This window comes from Asterias rubens, chromosome 16 (assembly GCF_902459465.1).
Source record: "Asterias rubens chromosome 16, eAstRub1.3, whole genome shotgun sequence".
Classification (NCBI taxonomy): domain Eukaryota; kingdom Metazoa; phylum Echinodermata; class Asteroidea; order Forcipulatida; family Asteriidae; genus Asterias; species Asterias rubens.
In genome coordinates, this window is record NC_047077.1 from 10,387,433 (window position 1) to 10,405,083 (window position 17,651).

At 37.1% G+C, this 17,651-nt stretch overlaps 1 protein-coding gene across 1 annotated transcript; it reads right to left on the reverse strand.

Moving 5' to 3' along the window:
* Positions 1–854: 854 nt before the first annotated feature.
* On the reverse strand, positions 855–4,771 carry LOC117301105. Its single transcript, XM_033784991.1, has 2 exons — positions 4,654–4,771; positions 855–2,160 (listed from the first exon to the last, which is right to left on the reverse strand). Exons 1-2 carry the CDS (start codon positions 4,769–4,771, stop codon positions 1,832–1,834), a joined length of 447 nt encoding a protein of 148 aa, XP_033640882.1. The 3' UTR covers positions 855–1,831.
* Between the last annotated feature and the right edge of the window lie 12,880 nt (positions 4,772–17,651).

Genomic DNA, 17,651 nt, shown 5'->3' on the forward strand with positions numbered 1-17,651 from the left:
GCTATAGTCTTGTTACATTTTAAGGCAAATTTGTTGCTTTTGAGAGCACCTTTTGACAAGTTCACAAGGCCTTGTTACATTTTAGGGGAAATTTGTTGTTTTTGAGAGCACCTTTGACAAGTACACAAGGCTATAGTCTTGTTACATTTTAGGGCAAATTTGTTGCTTTTGAGAGCACCTTTTGACAAGTTCACAAGGCTATAGTCTTGTTACATTTTATGGCAAATTTGTTGCTTTTTACAGCACCTTTTGACAAGTTCACAAGGCCTTGTTACATTTTAGGGTAAATTTGTTGCTTTTGAGAGCACCTGTTGACAAGTTCACAAGGCTATAGTCTTGTTACATTTTAGGGCAAATTTGTTGTTTTTGAGAGCACCTTTTGACAAGTTCACAAGGCTGTTGCCTTGTTACCGTTTAGGGCAAATTTGTTGCTTTTGAGAGCGCCTTGTGACAATTTAGGGCAAATTTGATGCTTTTTAGAGCTCATTTTGACAAGTTCGCAAGGCTATAAGCCTTGTTGCAATTCAGGGCAAATTTGTTGCATTTGCAGGCAAAATTTGACAAGTTCACAAGGCTATATTCTTGTTACATTTTAGGGCAAATTTAATGCAATTTCAGGCAAAATTTGACAAGTTCACAAGACTACAGCCTTTTTGCATTTTGGGCTAATATCTTGCATTTTCAGGCAATATTTTGACAAGTACCCAACGCCTTGTTGCTGCTTGAAGCAAACTTGTTGCATGACGGGGACATAAGTACACAATAGCCTTGTTGCATTATAGCGCATATTTGTTGCTTTTTATAGCCCCTTTTGATAAGTGCACAGGGCAAACTTGTTGCACTTTAAAAAAAAAAAAAAGAGACAAATACACAAGCACATATCGCTTAAAACTTGCAATACATATCTTTTGCTCTCAAATTTATGGACTCAAGAAACGCCAATTGAGTATTAATTAACTTTAGGCCATATTATCTAAACTGGCTATGGATACAGTTTGATAGTCACTCTAACATGCAATAAAGCATAATATTATAAGACCCATAGCAACAGCTGCAGCCAAAGCCACAGTCGCAACTTTGGACTCGGGTTTCTAGCGGCGTATATATAGAATTAACATTCACATCCATGAGTGGCTTGGACCTGTAGTGAAGAGTCATCCAGGTAGACTTTATGTAGTCCTTGAGCTGTTGGTGCATAGTCGGTTAACATTTAAATACCTATAAAGTCACTTGAAAATGCAGTGATAAGTCATCCGGGTAGACTTGATGCAGTCCTTCAGCTGTTGGTGCACAGTTGGTTAACATTCCCATCCATGAGTGACTTGGACCTGTAGTGAAAAGTCATCCAGGTAGACTTGATGCAGTCCTTCAGCTGTTGGTGCACAGTTGGTTAACATTCCCATCCATGAGTGACTTGGACCTGTAGTGAAAAGTCATCCAGGTAGACTTGATGCAGTCCTTCAGCTGTTGGTGCACAGTTGGTTAACATTCCCATCCATGAGTGACTTGGACCTGTAGTGAAAAGTCATCCAGGTAGACTTGATGTAGTCAATTCAGCTGTTGGTGCACAGTTGGTTAACTTTCCCATCCATGAGTGACTTGGACCTGTAGTGAAAAGTCATCCAGGTAGACTTGATGCAGTCAATTCAGCTGTTGGTGCACAGTTGGTTAACATTCACATCCATGAGTGACTTGGACCTGTAGTGAAAAGTCATCCAGGTAGACTTGATGTAGTCAATTCAGCTGTTGGTGCATAGTCGGTTAACATTCACATCCATGAGTGACTTGGACCTGTAGTGAAAAGTCATCCAGGTAGACTTGATGCAGTCCTTCAGCTGTTGGTGCATAGTCGGTTAACATTCACATCCATGAGTGACTTGGACCATAGAGCTTGTACCCCTTGGACCTGTAGTAAAGAGTCATCCAGGTAGACTTGATGTAGTCCTTCAGCTGTTGGTGCATTTAGCTGGTTTAGCATTGAAATTCCTAAATTCACTTGAAAATGCAGTGAAGAGTCATCCGGGTAGACTTGATGCAGTCCTTCGGCTGCTGGTGCACAGTTGAAAATGCAGTGAAGAGTCATCCGGGTAGACTTGTTGCAGTCCTTCAGCTGGTGGCACAAAGTCTCAAGAGTGTCGGCTAGCCTAGCCTCAAGATTGCCTGTATGTGATCAACAAAATAGGATTTCAAAGGTTAATTTGAGTAGGAAACGTAGTCGCAAAAACATCAGAAAATAACTCACGCGCTTACACCTCTTAGTACTCTTTTCAACTGTGGGTTTCCAGTAGTTTTCGGAAAACATCCTGTCAATTTCTTTGTAAACATCATCAGGTTCATAAAGCTTTTAAGCAGAAAGCACTGCTTAGCCAAAAATGAGTGGGGCACTAGTCGGAACACCAGTCGTATGTAATGTTGGCTGGTAACTTGTGTTTTCTAAGCAATTTTCCTTGGCTCATTGTGCTTACATACTCAATGAAACTGGTCCCTGATCAAAGCATTTGGACACTCCAAAACAAATGTCAACCAATCAAACCATCTGTATTCCTTTTGGCACAGACCAGGGCCCAATTTCATAGAGCTGCTTAAGTACACAGTTTTGCTTTAGCGAGAAAAATCCTTGCTTAGTAAAATCATTGCTGGCCAAGACTCCACTCAATTGTTATGCTAAGTAAACAACAGCTAAATACCAGTCACAAGCAATGTTTATGGCATGAAATTTTGGCCAGTAACATGTGTAAAATAAGCAAGCTATTTCCATGCTTAAAGGCAGTGGACACTATTGGTAATTGTCAAAAACTAGCCTTCACAGTTGGTGTATCTCAACATATGCATAAAATAACAAACCTGTGGAAATTTTAGCTCAATCGGTTATTAAAGTTGCGAGATAATAATGAAAGAAGAAAACACCCTTGTCACACGAAGTTGTGTGCGTTTAGATGGTTGATTACGAGACCTCAAGTTCTAAACTTGAGGTCTCGAAATCAAATTCTTGGAAAATTACTTCTTTCTCCAAAACTATGGCACTTCAGAGGGAGCTGTTTCTCACAATGTTTTATACCACCAACCTCTCCCCATTACTTGTCACCAAGAAAGGTTTTATGCGAATATTTATTTTGAGTAATTACCAATAGTGTCCATGCCTTTAAGCATTTTTTTGCTTAAGCAGCTCTATGAAATTGGCCCCTGTTTTGGTCACAGCCAGATGTAGGTGTTAGCCATAAGCCAAAAGACATTTATGTGAAACATGGGCATAGACCTTTATCATGGTGTGGCCATCTTTATTTTCCCCTATTCGAATCAATAAAACCAAACCGATGCTGGATGGGCAATAGGGTTACTTTTTGAAAATTAATACTGCCATTCATTACTGTAATGGTATACGAGGGACATGACCAAGATGGTTGAGTGTGATAAAGGCCTATTGATTGAAAGGCTCAACCGAGGCCGATCTACTTTTTACATCTAACTGGGCTTAAAGCTAAATTTAAAATTTCTACTCATTTGCCAAAAATAAGTGGGACGAACTCACAATTAGAAATGCGAGTTTTAGAATAGTAAGGTCAAACTTGACACTTATTCTGAGACTGGCTCTTTGCACATGTACTCTTCACAGATGATAATCCAACAACTTTTGGTTGTAGTCACCACTCTCTGTCAACTTGATCTCACACACACAAATCAAGTCAGCACCCGCAAAAGAGACTGCAGAACTGATGAAAAGAATAGACACATTTAAATGTATTTCTTTTGCATAGATAATGGGAGAATTTCATTGTTTGGATAGCACAAGTTTATTTGTCAACCGTGCAGCACAGGGGCCACCAACTAAAACTGTACAAATCAAGATCAAACCTCAACCTCAGGAAGTTCTGGTTTACCCAGAGAGTGGTCAACAACTGGAACATTCTCCCTCGAAAGGCAATTGAAGCTTCAAGTGTAAACATTTTCAAGGGACATGTGGACAAATTCCTAAAGAACGTCGGGGGGCTCTACATAAGCTTATCTAAGCTGTCTGCCCCAGTAACCAGAACCAGCGTCTCCTCCCCAGTTGTGTGATGGCGTCGGTGGATTCAAGTAAGTTAAAGTAAGTTATTTTACATCGGTGTTGGTTGGCTGTCACAGTTGATGTAGAAGAATCACGAATAATTCCTATAGTGGTTGGGCTTGTTTACAACTGTCATAATTATTGCTAAAAAGATTTAAGATCTTCAACATCTGATTTTCTTAAGAGTCTAGGTAACACCATGTAATGATAATATCTAAATGAGTTGGGGTGGCTCTGAAAAGAACTGTTTGTTTGTTTGTTTGTTTGTTTGTTTGTTTAACTCATTCTCATGCAAGTTTTTAAATCCTCAATATCTGTTGATTTGATGAGGCATGTCATGTTTTCTTAAACAAATTTATAAACAGATTTGTTCATTATTCTTAAAAATTCTTGATTGAGTTTTCGTCACATTTTTAGTAGGTGATTACAAAGTTTTAGTTGTTCAATTCAGTTCAATTCAAAGCAGTATTTAACTTTCTACAAATGTATTATTTCATATCAGCGAACTATTGAAGATGCTGCCTTTGAAACGACGACTCCTTTGCCAAAATTAGTGGACGGGCCTTCTCTCCAGAGACAAGTTTTAGAATAAAGTGCTTCAAACTTACCAAGCAGTCTATTGCTGACTCTTTGCACCTTACTCTCCATCGATAATAATACTCCCAAAAACATGTCCGGGGCGGTAGTCTTCACTCCCTCGGTGTTCAGTAGTCTGTACGGCACCATAATGTAGCCCGAGCCCTAAATGTAGCCTGGGCTACATTTAGGGCTCGGGCTACATTTAGGGCTCGGGCTACATTTTAGGGCTCGGGCTACATTTAGGGCTCGGGCTACATTTAGGGCTCGGGCTACATTTAGGGCTCGGGCTACATTTAGGGCTCAGGCTACATTTTAGGTCTCGGGCTACATTATGGTGCCGCACAGTAGTCACCAACCCAAATAAGACTGCACAACTGATGAGAGAATTTAGAAAGCACAGACAAATTTATATGCATATTATGTGTTACACATCTTGTTGGTACTTGCATGCTAGATGGAGGATTTCAATTTAGTCGGGTTACACAAGTTTTATTTACATCGGTGTAATCCATACAAATCCCATTGAGTCCCATTAATATGTTTATAGGATTCAATAAGATTTGAATTGGGTTCAATGGGATCCCCCTGCGGGTCACATTGTATCCCATTGATTGTCCCAAATCCCACACCAATCCCATTCAATCCCATTCATTCCATTAACTATTTCAATAGGATCCCATTTATTTTTTCAGTGGGATATTTTCCTGGGCATGGTTGGTCGTTTACAGTTGCTGTAGAAGATTAAAAATTTACACACAGTGGTTTGGCTTCTGGTTCCAACTGTCATTATTGTCACTTAAACAGATTTGCGAGATTCAACATCTGATCTGATAAGTTGATGATAAACTGGTTTTGTTCATCATTTAAATAAGTTCATCTTGATTTTCGAAGTGAATTAAAGATTCGTTTTTACAAATCCAAATATTGAAGATGTTTCTTATACGTAATTTAGTACTTTTCATTCATAAGCTATAATGAAGCTTCTTCAAACATAACTACTAAATTATATGTAAGTAACATCAACATAAAATTGGATTTGTAAAAACGAACCTCTTTAATTCATGATTTTGTTCGTTATTGTTCTAATTAATTGATTTTCATGCTCAGTTGTTCAATTCAGTATTGTTCAATTTTTTGAACATAAATACAAACACAAAATAACAAAAATTTTGCTTTTTATGTTTTTGTATCATCATTTATTATTTCACATCAACATGTATGAAACTGAAGGTGCTAACTCCTTAGCAAGATTGGTGGGAGGCATTGTTCTTCAAAGCAAATTTTCAGAATAAAATGTTTCGAACATACCAAGCAGTCTGCAGCCTCCATCGGTGATAATTCAAACAGGTCCGGTTGTATCATTACTCATTGTCAAGTCCAACGGGTGCTCACACAACTAGATTTGGATGTAGTCACCACCCCTCAAGCAACAGCACACCTGCAGATGAAACCATTTAAAAACATCCCTCAAACGACAGCACACCTGCAGATGAAAACATTTAAAACATTATATAATGTGTTGTACACATTTGTGTGGTAAATTTCAGGAACAGACAACTTCGGTTGCTTTAGGGAGGACTGTGCGGCACCTAATTAGGTCCGGGAGACATCAAGGTACATGTTTGGGGCTACATTTAGGTCCGAAAGACATTTAGGTACAGGTTTGGGGCTACATTTAGGTCAGGCTACATTTAGGGCTCGGGCTACATTTAGGTGCCGCACAGGGGACTTCTAATTGTTTGGATTGTATAAAAGCTGTCTTTGTGTCTTTTCTGTAGAGATACTTTTTTGAGATATTCAATAATTAAAACACAAGCTTGTTTTACATCGTTGGGTGGCTGGCTAGTCGTTCACAGTTGCTTTTTGAAGAGTCTCTTTTACTGTTGGATACAGCTGTGTTTTCTGAACACAGATTGAGAGATATTTAGTCAGACGTACGACCTCTTGATGCATGATTATTTTTTCTCTATAAAAATTTTTTTTAGTAAAATTTGTTCATCATTCTTCTTAAACTCTTTGGTTTGTCCAATTAAGTATGTATTTTCTGTTTCTTTTTAGTAAGTTGCAGTTTACATCACATGATACTTTACCAAATAAATTTGCTTGACTCCAGTCTCTGCTGGTAGGCCTCACCTCAGTGACAACTTCTTCACATTCTGCTTGTGGGGAAGAAACAGTATCTAGACAAGTTAGCATTTTTTTGTCACACAAAAAATCATTATTTTATATTGCTTGTCGCTTTAAAGTCATTGAACACTTTCGGTAAACAGTATTGTCCAAAGGCCCACACTTTGTGTATCACAACTTATATATAAAATAACAAACCTGTGACAATTTAGGCTCAATCGGTCATCGGAGTCGGGAGAAAATAACGGGAAAACCCATCTTTGTTTCCGCACGTCTCGCCGTGTCATGACATGTGTTTAAAATAAATCCGTTATTCTCGATATCGAGAATTTATAATTGTTTTAATGTTTTCTCAAAAAGTAAAGCATTTCATTGAATAATATTTCAAGAGAAGTCTTTCACCATTACCTTCTATAAACCCTGACATTTATTTGTAAATGTGTGAACTTTTATTTATTTTCCTGTTCCGAAAGTGTCCAATGGCTTTAAACGTTGAGCCCTCAGTACAGAGTCATCTGGTTAGACTTGATACAGTCCTTAAGGTGGAGACACACAGTCCAAAGAGTGTCGGTTCGTTTCAATATTGTTGGTGTTACACTATTTCAATGTTTCAATGTTCGGATAAAACAATGTGATTTCGAAACTTGAATTTGATAGACTTTTGAGAAAAGTTCTACAAAATATGTATTGGTTCTTTAGTCTATTGCACATGGAAAAATAGCACGGTGGAGCTTTTTTGTCAAATTTCAGGGGAAAAACAGTTTTTCTAATATATTTGTTCAAACTTACCGATGAGTCTGCTGTGGACAGTTTGCACCTGTAGCCCCAAGTAACGATGATTCAAACAGGTCCGGTTGCAGTCACCACTTCGACGATGATCACACCACCGGGCATGCAGATCAGGTTGAGTCACCATACGAACAGAGACCGCACAACTGATGGTGACAAAGTTAAGCAAGAACACACAAAGTAATGTATTTACATATCTGAGTGATCCAAACAAACACAATGTCTACAGATTTACACTAAACTTACACAGTTTGAAGATAATGATAGTAGAAAGCTTTCCTGAAAATATTACTTGCTGAGGTGCTGTAGTTTTTGAGAAATGAGTAAAACAATTTCATGAAAATCCTGTTCTTGTCAGTAATCATGAGACAAAAATTATATTGTTAGCATGTAACAACGTTTTCCATGAAATTGTTTTACTCATTTCTCAAAAACTACAGCACCCCAGCAACTACTATTTTGTCTACAACATTATCTTCAAACGGTGTAAGTTTAATGTAAATCTGTGGACATTGTGTTTTGTGTTACAAAAAGTACCCAAATCCTCTAAGGGAGGATTTTAAATTGTTTGGAATATACAAACATAAATTTGTTCGACATCGGTGGCTGGCTGGTCGTTCACAGTTGCTTTTTGATGAGTCTTAAATTATACTAGTATAGTTTGACTGCTTGCTACAATATAAATTATTACTGAAGAGATTTGCTTGAGGGATCTGGTTTGTTCGTGTACTCTTCCCTGTTTTCTAAAAATATTGACAAACTGATTTGTTCAGCATCCTCTTCATGTCTTGACTCGTGGATATCAACTCGGCCAACTCGGGAAGAAGAAGCATATCGAAAGTTATTATTTTGTTTTTTGTATAACACAACTTGGGTTCGTCTAGCACATCACCTGTGAAAACAAATTAATACTTTACCAAACTGATGTCATCTATGGTATACGGACCCCAACAGGTTGTAACATACTGTGGAAAACAAAAACAATTCATGTTTATATCTTGCAAAAGAGACGTAAGAAGCTGCGGACAAAGGGTTAGAAGCTGGGGACAAAGGGTTGGCCCTTGGCGTATAGAGTGCTATTCACACGACAGCAAATAAACTGTGATCCCTTGCTTGATTTTAGCATGGTTGTAAAATGTGGCAATGTTTGACAAGATTTGGCAAAATAATTTGGACAGTAGAAAGAAATTGTTGTCCTTTTACACGAGGTATATTTTGTAAGCATTTTACAACCATGCTACAATTAGCAAGGGAGCCTTGCTAAATTGCATCTTGTGTGAAAGGGGCTTGATACTTCACCCATTATACTTAACCCGTTCTGCAAGCAGGCAATCTCACCGGACTCCAGTCACTCATCCGGGACATCAAAGGGAGAGCATTCATTGTGTACTCGGGCTATGTATGTGGTATTGACGGTGTAGGTCTTAGTTTAGTTCAAGACGCCGTTTTGAAAAATTTGTTCAGGTACTAATTTTATACCACTTCCATGTATTTTGTCACCGAACAAGAAATGAGATTGGCATCTTTACTAACCAAGAACTACACCAGTCACACCTTATACTTTACCTATAGCCAGTGAACCTGCTGAAGGGGTTACAAGTTAGTCTTATCACTAGGCCTAGACCTTTAATCTATCTATCTATCTATCTATCCATCTATCTATCCATCTATCTATCCATCTATCTATCCATCTATCTATCTATCCAGACCCTTACTATCTTACCATTCATACTTACCCAGGTACACTGGAATCTTCCTCTGCGTGGTTTTTTTTTCTGTCTGCATCTTTTCTGTCGTCTTCTTCAGTCTCACTCTTTTTTATTTCCTTGTTTTCTTTTCCGTTTTTTGTTTTTCTCGCAGCGCTCACATACGAACCGAGTGAAAGGCCCTATCGAAAATGTATTTGCGCAGAGCCCTATTAGGGACCATAAAGCTTTAACATAAGCAAGGGGTATACATCTAGAGTAGTCTTTTTTTTTTTGCAAAAATAAATATTTGTCAACAGTTATAGATGAGGTAAAATGTTGATATTGGGTTGTGTAATTATTTATTTAGATGGTCTAAATAGATTATTTAAAACTCTCCAAATCGAACACTAGCCATCAAATTAATGTTGACTGGACTTGACAATTTGACTGCATGATAAATGTATTTGCAATGAGCCCCATTAAGGACCATAGCTGTAAAAATGAGAAAGGGTTACATCTTATGTAGTTTATTTTGTTTACAGATTTTTTTCGAAAATAGAATTTATGTCATTTAAGTACAAAATGTCAACAATGATAGATGTTGTAATGTGATATTGGGAATACGTAAATATTTATTTAGATGGTCTAAATAATATATTTAAAAGCTCCCCAAATCAAACAGACCGGACTATTTGACTGCCTAATTACTTCTACTGGACACTAATGGTATTGGGTTTATGTACAAGTTACAAGGGGCAGCACCGTCAGAGAGAAATTCGGAAACAAATGTTTAAATATTACTGGTAGTTTCAAATTGCTTTTACAAATATTTTTAATATATTTTTTTTGTTAGCTATTGCGAGAAAAATTGTTAGGGGAAAATATTAACAATCATAATTGATTTAATGTTGATATTAGGAATATGTAAAAATAAATTTAGCTGATATAAATTGTGTATTTACAACTCCCACATCGAACATTAATCATCAGAATGATTGCTGATTGGACTACACTTATTGACTGCCTGATTAAATTTGATAAACACTTTTAGGATGATAGGTTTATTGTTTAAAACAAAAAAGCAGCAACTGTTATTTTTGTTGTTATTATTTTGTTTTACTGTATACACTCACACAATTCACTAATCTTTTAAAGAATTTGTTACAAATAATCATGGATAAGTTTTAGCAGGATGTGTATCCTTGTTTACGAACTTAATTTGAAGAAAAAAAATAAGACAATAAATGTTATAAACATGACAACTGACGACTTGAAGGATCAACTCTAACAGAACTTTCCAGTAAGACTAGTCTCCTAATTAAAAGGCATCACTGGCTTCGACCAATATGCAACTCAAGAAATGCAGAGACAACTTAAAGTCACCATGAAAGATAGACAAGCAAGGACAACATCAATAAGATTAACTAATGTTGTTAGGGAGGGGGCGGTACGAGGGGTGGGACTCTGCAATAGAACGGGTTAGATCTTCTCTTACTCTTTGCAGTCTTCATCTTGATCTTGATCTTGAAAGCTAACTTGTGTTTCCGACCTCCACTTGGGTGTGCTCTTTTAATATGGCTTTTTTTATGCCATGTCAATAATTGTTTTTCATTGAACTTAATTCATCGAGGGTTCTTTTCAGACCAATCACACATATAAAAACAACTATTTCAGTTTGTTTAATATTCATGTGAAAACAAAGGAATTTTGTTCTTAAATTTGCAGCGGGGCAATTTATTTATTCATGTAAAAACATGTTAACTTTGTTTTAAATTCGCATTCCTTTACAACTTTTAAAAGTAAAACATTTAAAATCAATTCTGTCTCAACAAATATTACGACATCTTTTTTGTTTTAGTTTGTTTATTCATCATGTAAAAACAAAGGAATTTTGTTTTTATTGTGCCGCAGTGCACATTTATTTGGTCATGTAAAAACATGTCTCAACATAGGGGTTGTTTTAATTGCATGTTGCTTGAGAGATTTTAAAAGGAGGAAAGGGAATACAAATTTCAAAAGTGGAGGTCGGAAAACTTCAAGTTTTTTTACCTTGGTCCTTTGGCGTCCCGATGAGTAGACACAGCACACACTCAAACCACATATCCATAGATAATCAGCTCCCAACAGGAAACAGACACATCAATGTCTCATGAAGCTTGGAGGGACAAGAGCTCGACGCTGGCTGCTGGAATAATAATATAGTATTTGTAAGGCGCCAAAATCCACACAATTTAAGACGCAATTCGAATTCGAATTCGAAGGGGTACAGCATTCCAGAGGGTGGGTCTGGTCCAGCATGCGAAAATTATATATCACCCCATGATTTCCTACTCTTGGGAAATAGACGACTGAAGAGATCGTACTGAAGATGGTTTTATCAAAAGAAATATTACATAATAGGTGACATGTATGCAATGACAAATAAGCAACTGAAAGAAGTTTGAAAGCAATGCGAGATTCAAGGATCTGCATCACTTCAGTCTTTCTCCATCTCTGAGTTGAGAAAACAATCCCTAGAACCATCGATGCTTCTGTTCAAGTCCAAAGACGCTAATTTGGCGAATCATGTTAGGTACTTGATTGTGCTTTAAAAGAAAATAATAACTCGAGACTAGGTAGAACTTGTAAACCGAAAACTGTGGGGGTTATAACAAATTTAAAATGTCGGCCCTACATTTGTTACTCTGTACCATTTAAAGCATAGGACCTGTATCAGAATATATGTTGTGTTTTAAAAGAACTACATCAAAATCCGTATGAGCTCCATGTTCAAACCAGAAGAAAATAACAGAAAAATAAAATCGTGGACAAAAGGTAATGTTTATAATATTTTACAACAACCTGACCAAGGTCCCCCCCCCCCCCCGTCGCATCCCGACACCCCCCACCCCACTAACGACCAACACCGGAGGATCAAACTTCAGATGAGAAACCACGTCGGACAAGAATATACTGTCTCGGTCAACGGGTAAGAGGCTTTCGGCTTAGATGCGATAATGTTTCTTTAGAGGTATGAGCCCAAGAAGAAAAAAAAATCATGGCTCTTTGACCAATTTCGGTAACCCATGGTTTAGGGCTGAAGGATTAGGGTACAGGGCTAATTATGACTTGGGGTTAGGCCTAGTATTAGTGTTTGGGTGAGAATTTGGGTAATAGTCTTGGGTTAAGCTTATACGTTTAAGGTTTTTGTTTAGGGATATGAGTTTGTAGTATATTGGGGGTAAGTCATTTACTTACTGTGTTAGTACAGCCAAATAGTCCACACTGGTTTCAAATGATTACCTCATTTTGGAACGTCAAGATTGCTTTTGACATGTAATTAATGGAAGACATTGGAACGCTAGGTGGCAGCAGACTTACCAGGTAAATTTCCATTGTTTACGTAGTTCTGAGCATGCGCACATTACCGAGAACAATGTTTTTTACCTGCCACCAAGCGTCCCAAAAGTCCCCCATTGAAAACATGACTTCTAGTTTGAATCTTGAGCAAAGAATTCATGGGGATAATTAAAGTACGCAACAAGTACTAACAAACCAAATCTGTATTTTCAGTCACAAGTAAAAAAGAATCACTCACTGTTCTTGGCAAGACACAGAGCCGTGAAGATCCGACGTGAAGTCCATAGTAAGGTAGCTTGACTCTGCCGAGTCAAGTATTACTATCCTGACCAGCTGTTAAAATCGCTGAAATGAATAAGAAACACAAATATACTATGACATGGCCGAAAGAAAACTACACAAACATGGTTGCTAACTAATAGTTATACTATTAAATCACCGAGGAGCTGGTTTTCAGTATGCAATTTGGCATCACATTTGCACAATAACGTCAGAAGATTTTAAAAAAAGTATGAAATTTCAGTATGGCCCCAGTACTCAAGAGGACAAACAATTCTGTGAAACGTGCTTTTTTAGTTACAAATCAATTTCTTCAAAAAGAAATAGTACTCCGACATGGCCGGACGAAAACCACACAAACATGATTGGGAACTTTAACTACTATAACATTCAGGGGCTGGTTTTGAGTGTGCAATGAGCACCAAATGTACAGTAACATCAGAAGCTTTCATACTTGTTTTAAGTATGAAATTTTTAAGTTTGCCCCCAGTACTCGAAAAGGACAAACAACTCTGTAATACCATCATGCATTTTCAGTTTTAAAAGATGCTGTTCACTCACTCATCTTGGCGAGACACAGTGCTTCGCAAGCCCGACGAGACGTCCATCCATATAGTAAAACAGTTTGACTCTGATGTGTACAGTAACTGTTGCCTGACCAGCTGATAAAGCAAGATCTGAAATAAATAAGAAAAAGAAGAAAACAAATTAACAAGCATTCAAAGAAGAGTCGAAGGGCACGTGTCCATATTACTTTAGTTACTCGATTTCATTTCTTGATGCTCAACAACACACCTTTTAGGGAAAGGAAAATGGTTGAACTTATAAAAAAAAATATTCTAATTATGATTGCTAAGTCACTCGCAGCTGTTTTTAATTGTTAGTATATGCATTTAGTTCCAACTGAAAAGAACTTGACACCTTTAGTAATAATTGCCAAAGCCCATTTTTTTTCTCTCTTTTTTTTTGCATCCAACTATAGGAATAAAATAACAAATCAGTGGACATTTGGACTCAAGTTGTCATCGAGAAATGTTGCTGGAGAATAATGAAAGAAAAACAATGAAAGAAAAACACCATTGTTGCACAGATCTGGCGCTTTCAGATGCCTACTAAAAAGTCTTTCAATATTTGAGTGAGAATTTACCTATTTCGGAAACTGCTTCACTTCAGTGTGAGCCAAATGAGGGGTGCAAAATAAAAAGGATTTGTAGAATTTTGAAAGAACTTTCAGAGCAAAACGACCATATATCTCTTGGCCAACTGGACAATTTTTCTGGGCATAGAGGCCACATTTAAGTTGGAAGTCAACAACCCCAAAGTCACATATGGCTTTTATTCATAAGGACGACGCGTGTGCCCTGGGGCAATTAGGTGTCACTAGGAAGTGGAACATGATTAAAGTATTACCAACAATGAAAGATGTTGTCATGTATGCTCTGTATGTGTGTATTCAAGGCACATGGTGATTGTGATGCAAAGAGTATCGAATAAATATTTTAGAGACTGGAGTGGACGAGACAAATCTTCAAGGTTTGTAGACCTTTATCATGGTGCAGCCCATCTTGAAATTTCCCCATTGATATCAACGTAACCATTCCGAGGCTGGAAGAACACAATAGTCTGGTTCCTATTTGCATAATGATGTATATCATTCATTATTGTTATTCGACACAAGAAACATGACCAAGATTGAGGCATCTTGATAAAGGTCTGTAGGTATGTAGGAAGAGGAGAACGTATTTGTTATCAGTTGGTAAAAGTTAAACTTAAATAAATTGATTTGCCCAATGTTGTCCAGGTACAAATTTTCAATACCCTTACAGGATAATTATCAGGAAAATTCAAACAAAAATTTCCTCCCTGGTTTACTTCTAGTAACACATTTGACTGTGCAAACCTGGACAGATTACTGCCAGAAAGTGTATGTCGTAGGTTTTTTCACAGTCAACTGGATCATGTAAATAATATGAAGGATGTTGCCACGCATTGCTATCTGTGTGCATACTATTTCAAGAGATCAAGAGATTTTTGAGTTGCCTTTTCTATTTATTCTTCACTTATCTTCTGTACATGGTGAGTCATACTCTTTTAATGTAAAAGATTGAAAAAGCATTCTTTCAAGAGCCATATAAAGGACACTACACCCCCTTTTCGAGTGGTCTTCCTACTCTTTGAGATTGAAGTTTGCACCTTTTTGAGTGATTTTTCACTCTGTAAAAAACTCTAAAAGAGTGAAATAACCACCACTCTTTTTGAAGAGCCAAATGAGGGACAGCTCGGAGAGTAAAGAGTGGTGTTTTTCACTCTTTTAAATTAAGAGAGTAAAGAAGTTGACAGGGATTGGTCATGTTTTTTAAAACAAACAAAGGAATCTAAAAACATTCAGTAAAACATATAACCAAGAAGTCTCTCCTGCTTATGAGAAAGAAAAATGAAAGAAATTGATCATTCCTGAGAGGAGTTGAGTTATGTCCAGTAAAATAAAGATTCTCATTACAAGCTGTCCACTGAATACTTTACAAAACAATTGAATTAATTTTGTGTAAATTTGTGACCCGCTACGTGAAAATAAGTCAGATGTTGAGTTGTATGCATGGCTGGAAAGAACACACCAGCAGCAGTAATTTGGTATAAGTCTAAGCTGAGTTACTCCTGTTTTAAATTAGCAAATATATCATTTTTTTTTAAAAACGAATTACAAGTCAAGTGATGTTTTAAAATATCATTGCGCGCGAAAGGATACAACTAAGACATAAGTATGATCACAAAATTGATGTTTTCATAGATTTATAGCCTAAAGGTAAGTGTTCTCAAGATTAACCATGCAAATAAAGATCTTAAAAAGTATAAAACAAAAATTAAAAAATGTTTTGGGCGACATCTGACTCCTTTTCACGTAGCGGGTCACCCTTTGCTACTTAAAAGAACATGTTGCCTTGGATCGGTCGAGTTGGTCGTTATAAAAGTGTTTGAAACCGTTTGTTATTATGGTTAAAATATATAGATAATTTGAAAGTAGAATAGAATGATCCACACAAGCATCCCTCGAGCTCGCACGGACGTCGCGAACAAACACGGTAGGCCATTATTTTGTGGACTCAAAATTTGTTTGTGTCGATCACTGCCGATGATTATGTTCCACTTTTAAATTATCTATCGAACCATCAGGCAACGTGTCCCTTTAATGTTTAGATTCAGTCAAGCATTAACATTACATGGACATACAAAGATTCAGTAAAACAGGCATAACTTCTCTCAGAAATGCTCAATTTGTTTTCATTTTTTATCCAGATAAGCAGAAAAGCTTGCTTCACTGTTTGTTCGTTTGTTTTTTAATCACAAATCTCAGCAATTTCCTTTTGACTCACCCTGTGTGTATACAGTACGTGGTATACAGTATAGATCTACCTTATATAAGAGAATTAAATTCCCCTTGGCTTTGTTTGACAAACAACAGAACTTGTATGATCAATTACAAAATACTACTCCAATTTTGTTGTATGGTTTTGGGGCGTGTTATTTACGACTTATCTTCTGTTTCCCGTACTACAAGGCGTACAGTTTTGTTCAATGAGGTAAGTGGGTGCCCTTTGGCTTTGTTTGACAACCACGCTGCCAAAACATACCCCTTGTACAGTCAACAATCAACTTATACTCTGTTTTTGTTTTCGCTTTTGGGTTGATGGTTTTTTGTTTTGACTTAGGGCCCACAGTCTCGGTTTTAAGTTGATTAAATTAAATGCCCCTTGGCTTTGTTTGATCATGGTTCGATACTCTTCACTACCAATCAGAACTTGTTCTAACCCTGGAAAGCGCCCCTATAGTTTTTGAACGTGCAATCTTGGCAGGGTGATTGCAGTCCCGTGTTTTTTTTTTTTCGCATATTATTATTATTATAATAGAGTTGAAGAAGAAAATATGAAGAAGAAAAAAATTATGCTCTTTCTACATTTCTACGGATGCAATAACAATCCTGAGGAGATGTGGATGGTATTTATTTAGTTTTGGAAGAAAAACATTTTACCATACAAATATTTGTATAGGGATAGCTATCTCCAATACAGGTACTGGTGGACTAACCAGCTTTATTTTCGAAACCCCAAGCTAAATTGGGCGCCAAAGTCTACGTTTCAATTTGAGGTGTTGGCAGATGCCCTAGTACAAGATCAAGTGATTTTTTTCTTCCAAATATGGCAGATGAAAAACCTATACGTCGGGACAGCTGTCACTGTTGTGACTTGTTGGAGAGTATTTATAAAAGGAACCTACGGGGATGTATCTGTTGTGTTCTGTTTTATCTCATTATTGACTCTTATCAATATTCCTAAAATGATTAAAATACTGTGTAATTGATTTTATAACACCCCTTACAAAAATTCTGCATTTTCATTGGTTGGAAAAGTTTCCGTATCATGCCACCACTTTTTCATTTGATATGAAAAACATATATTATCAAGTTTATCTCAATGAGATATCCCTTTTTGTAAAAATGAGTGAGTTTGTGGCAGGATATCCGTATCGGTTTTATCGTTGATTGGTTGTTCCTTTGGCTTTGTTTGACACCCTCACGGATAACCTTCCGTATGGCGCAACCACTTTTTCACTAATTTTTACAAAAAGGGATATCTCATTGAGGTTACACATGATATTATATTATTTCATAACGAATGATAAAGTGGCGGCAGGATACGGACGCTTTTCCGGGCAATGGTCCGAGCGGCATGACCTTACCTCAACAAGTTGTCGTCGGTAATGTCACGGCAGTTCACGGTGGTTTCACGGCAGTTCACGGTGGTTTCACG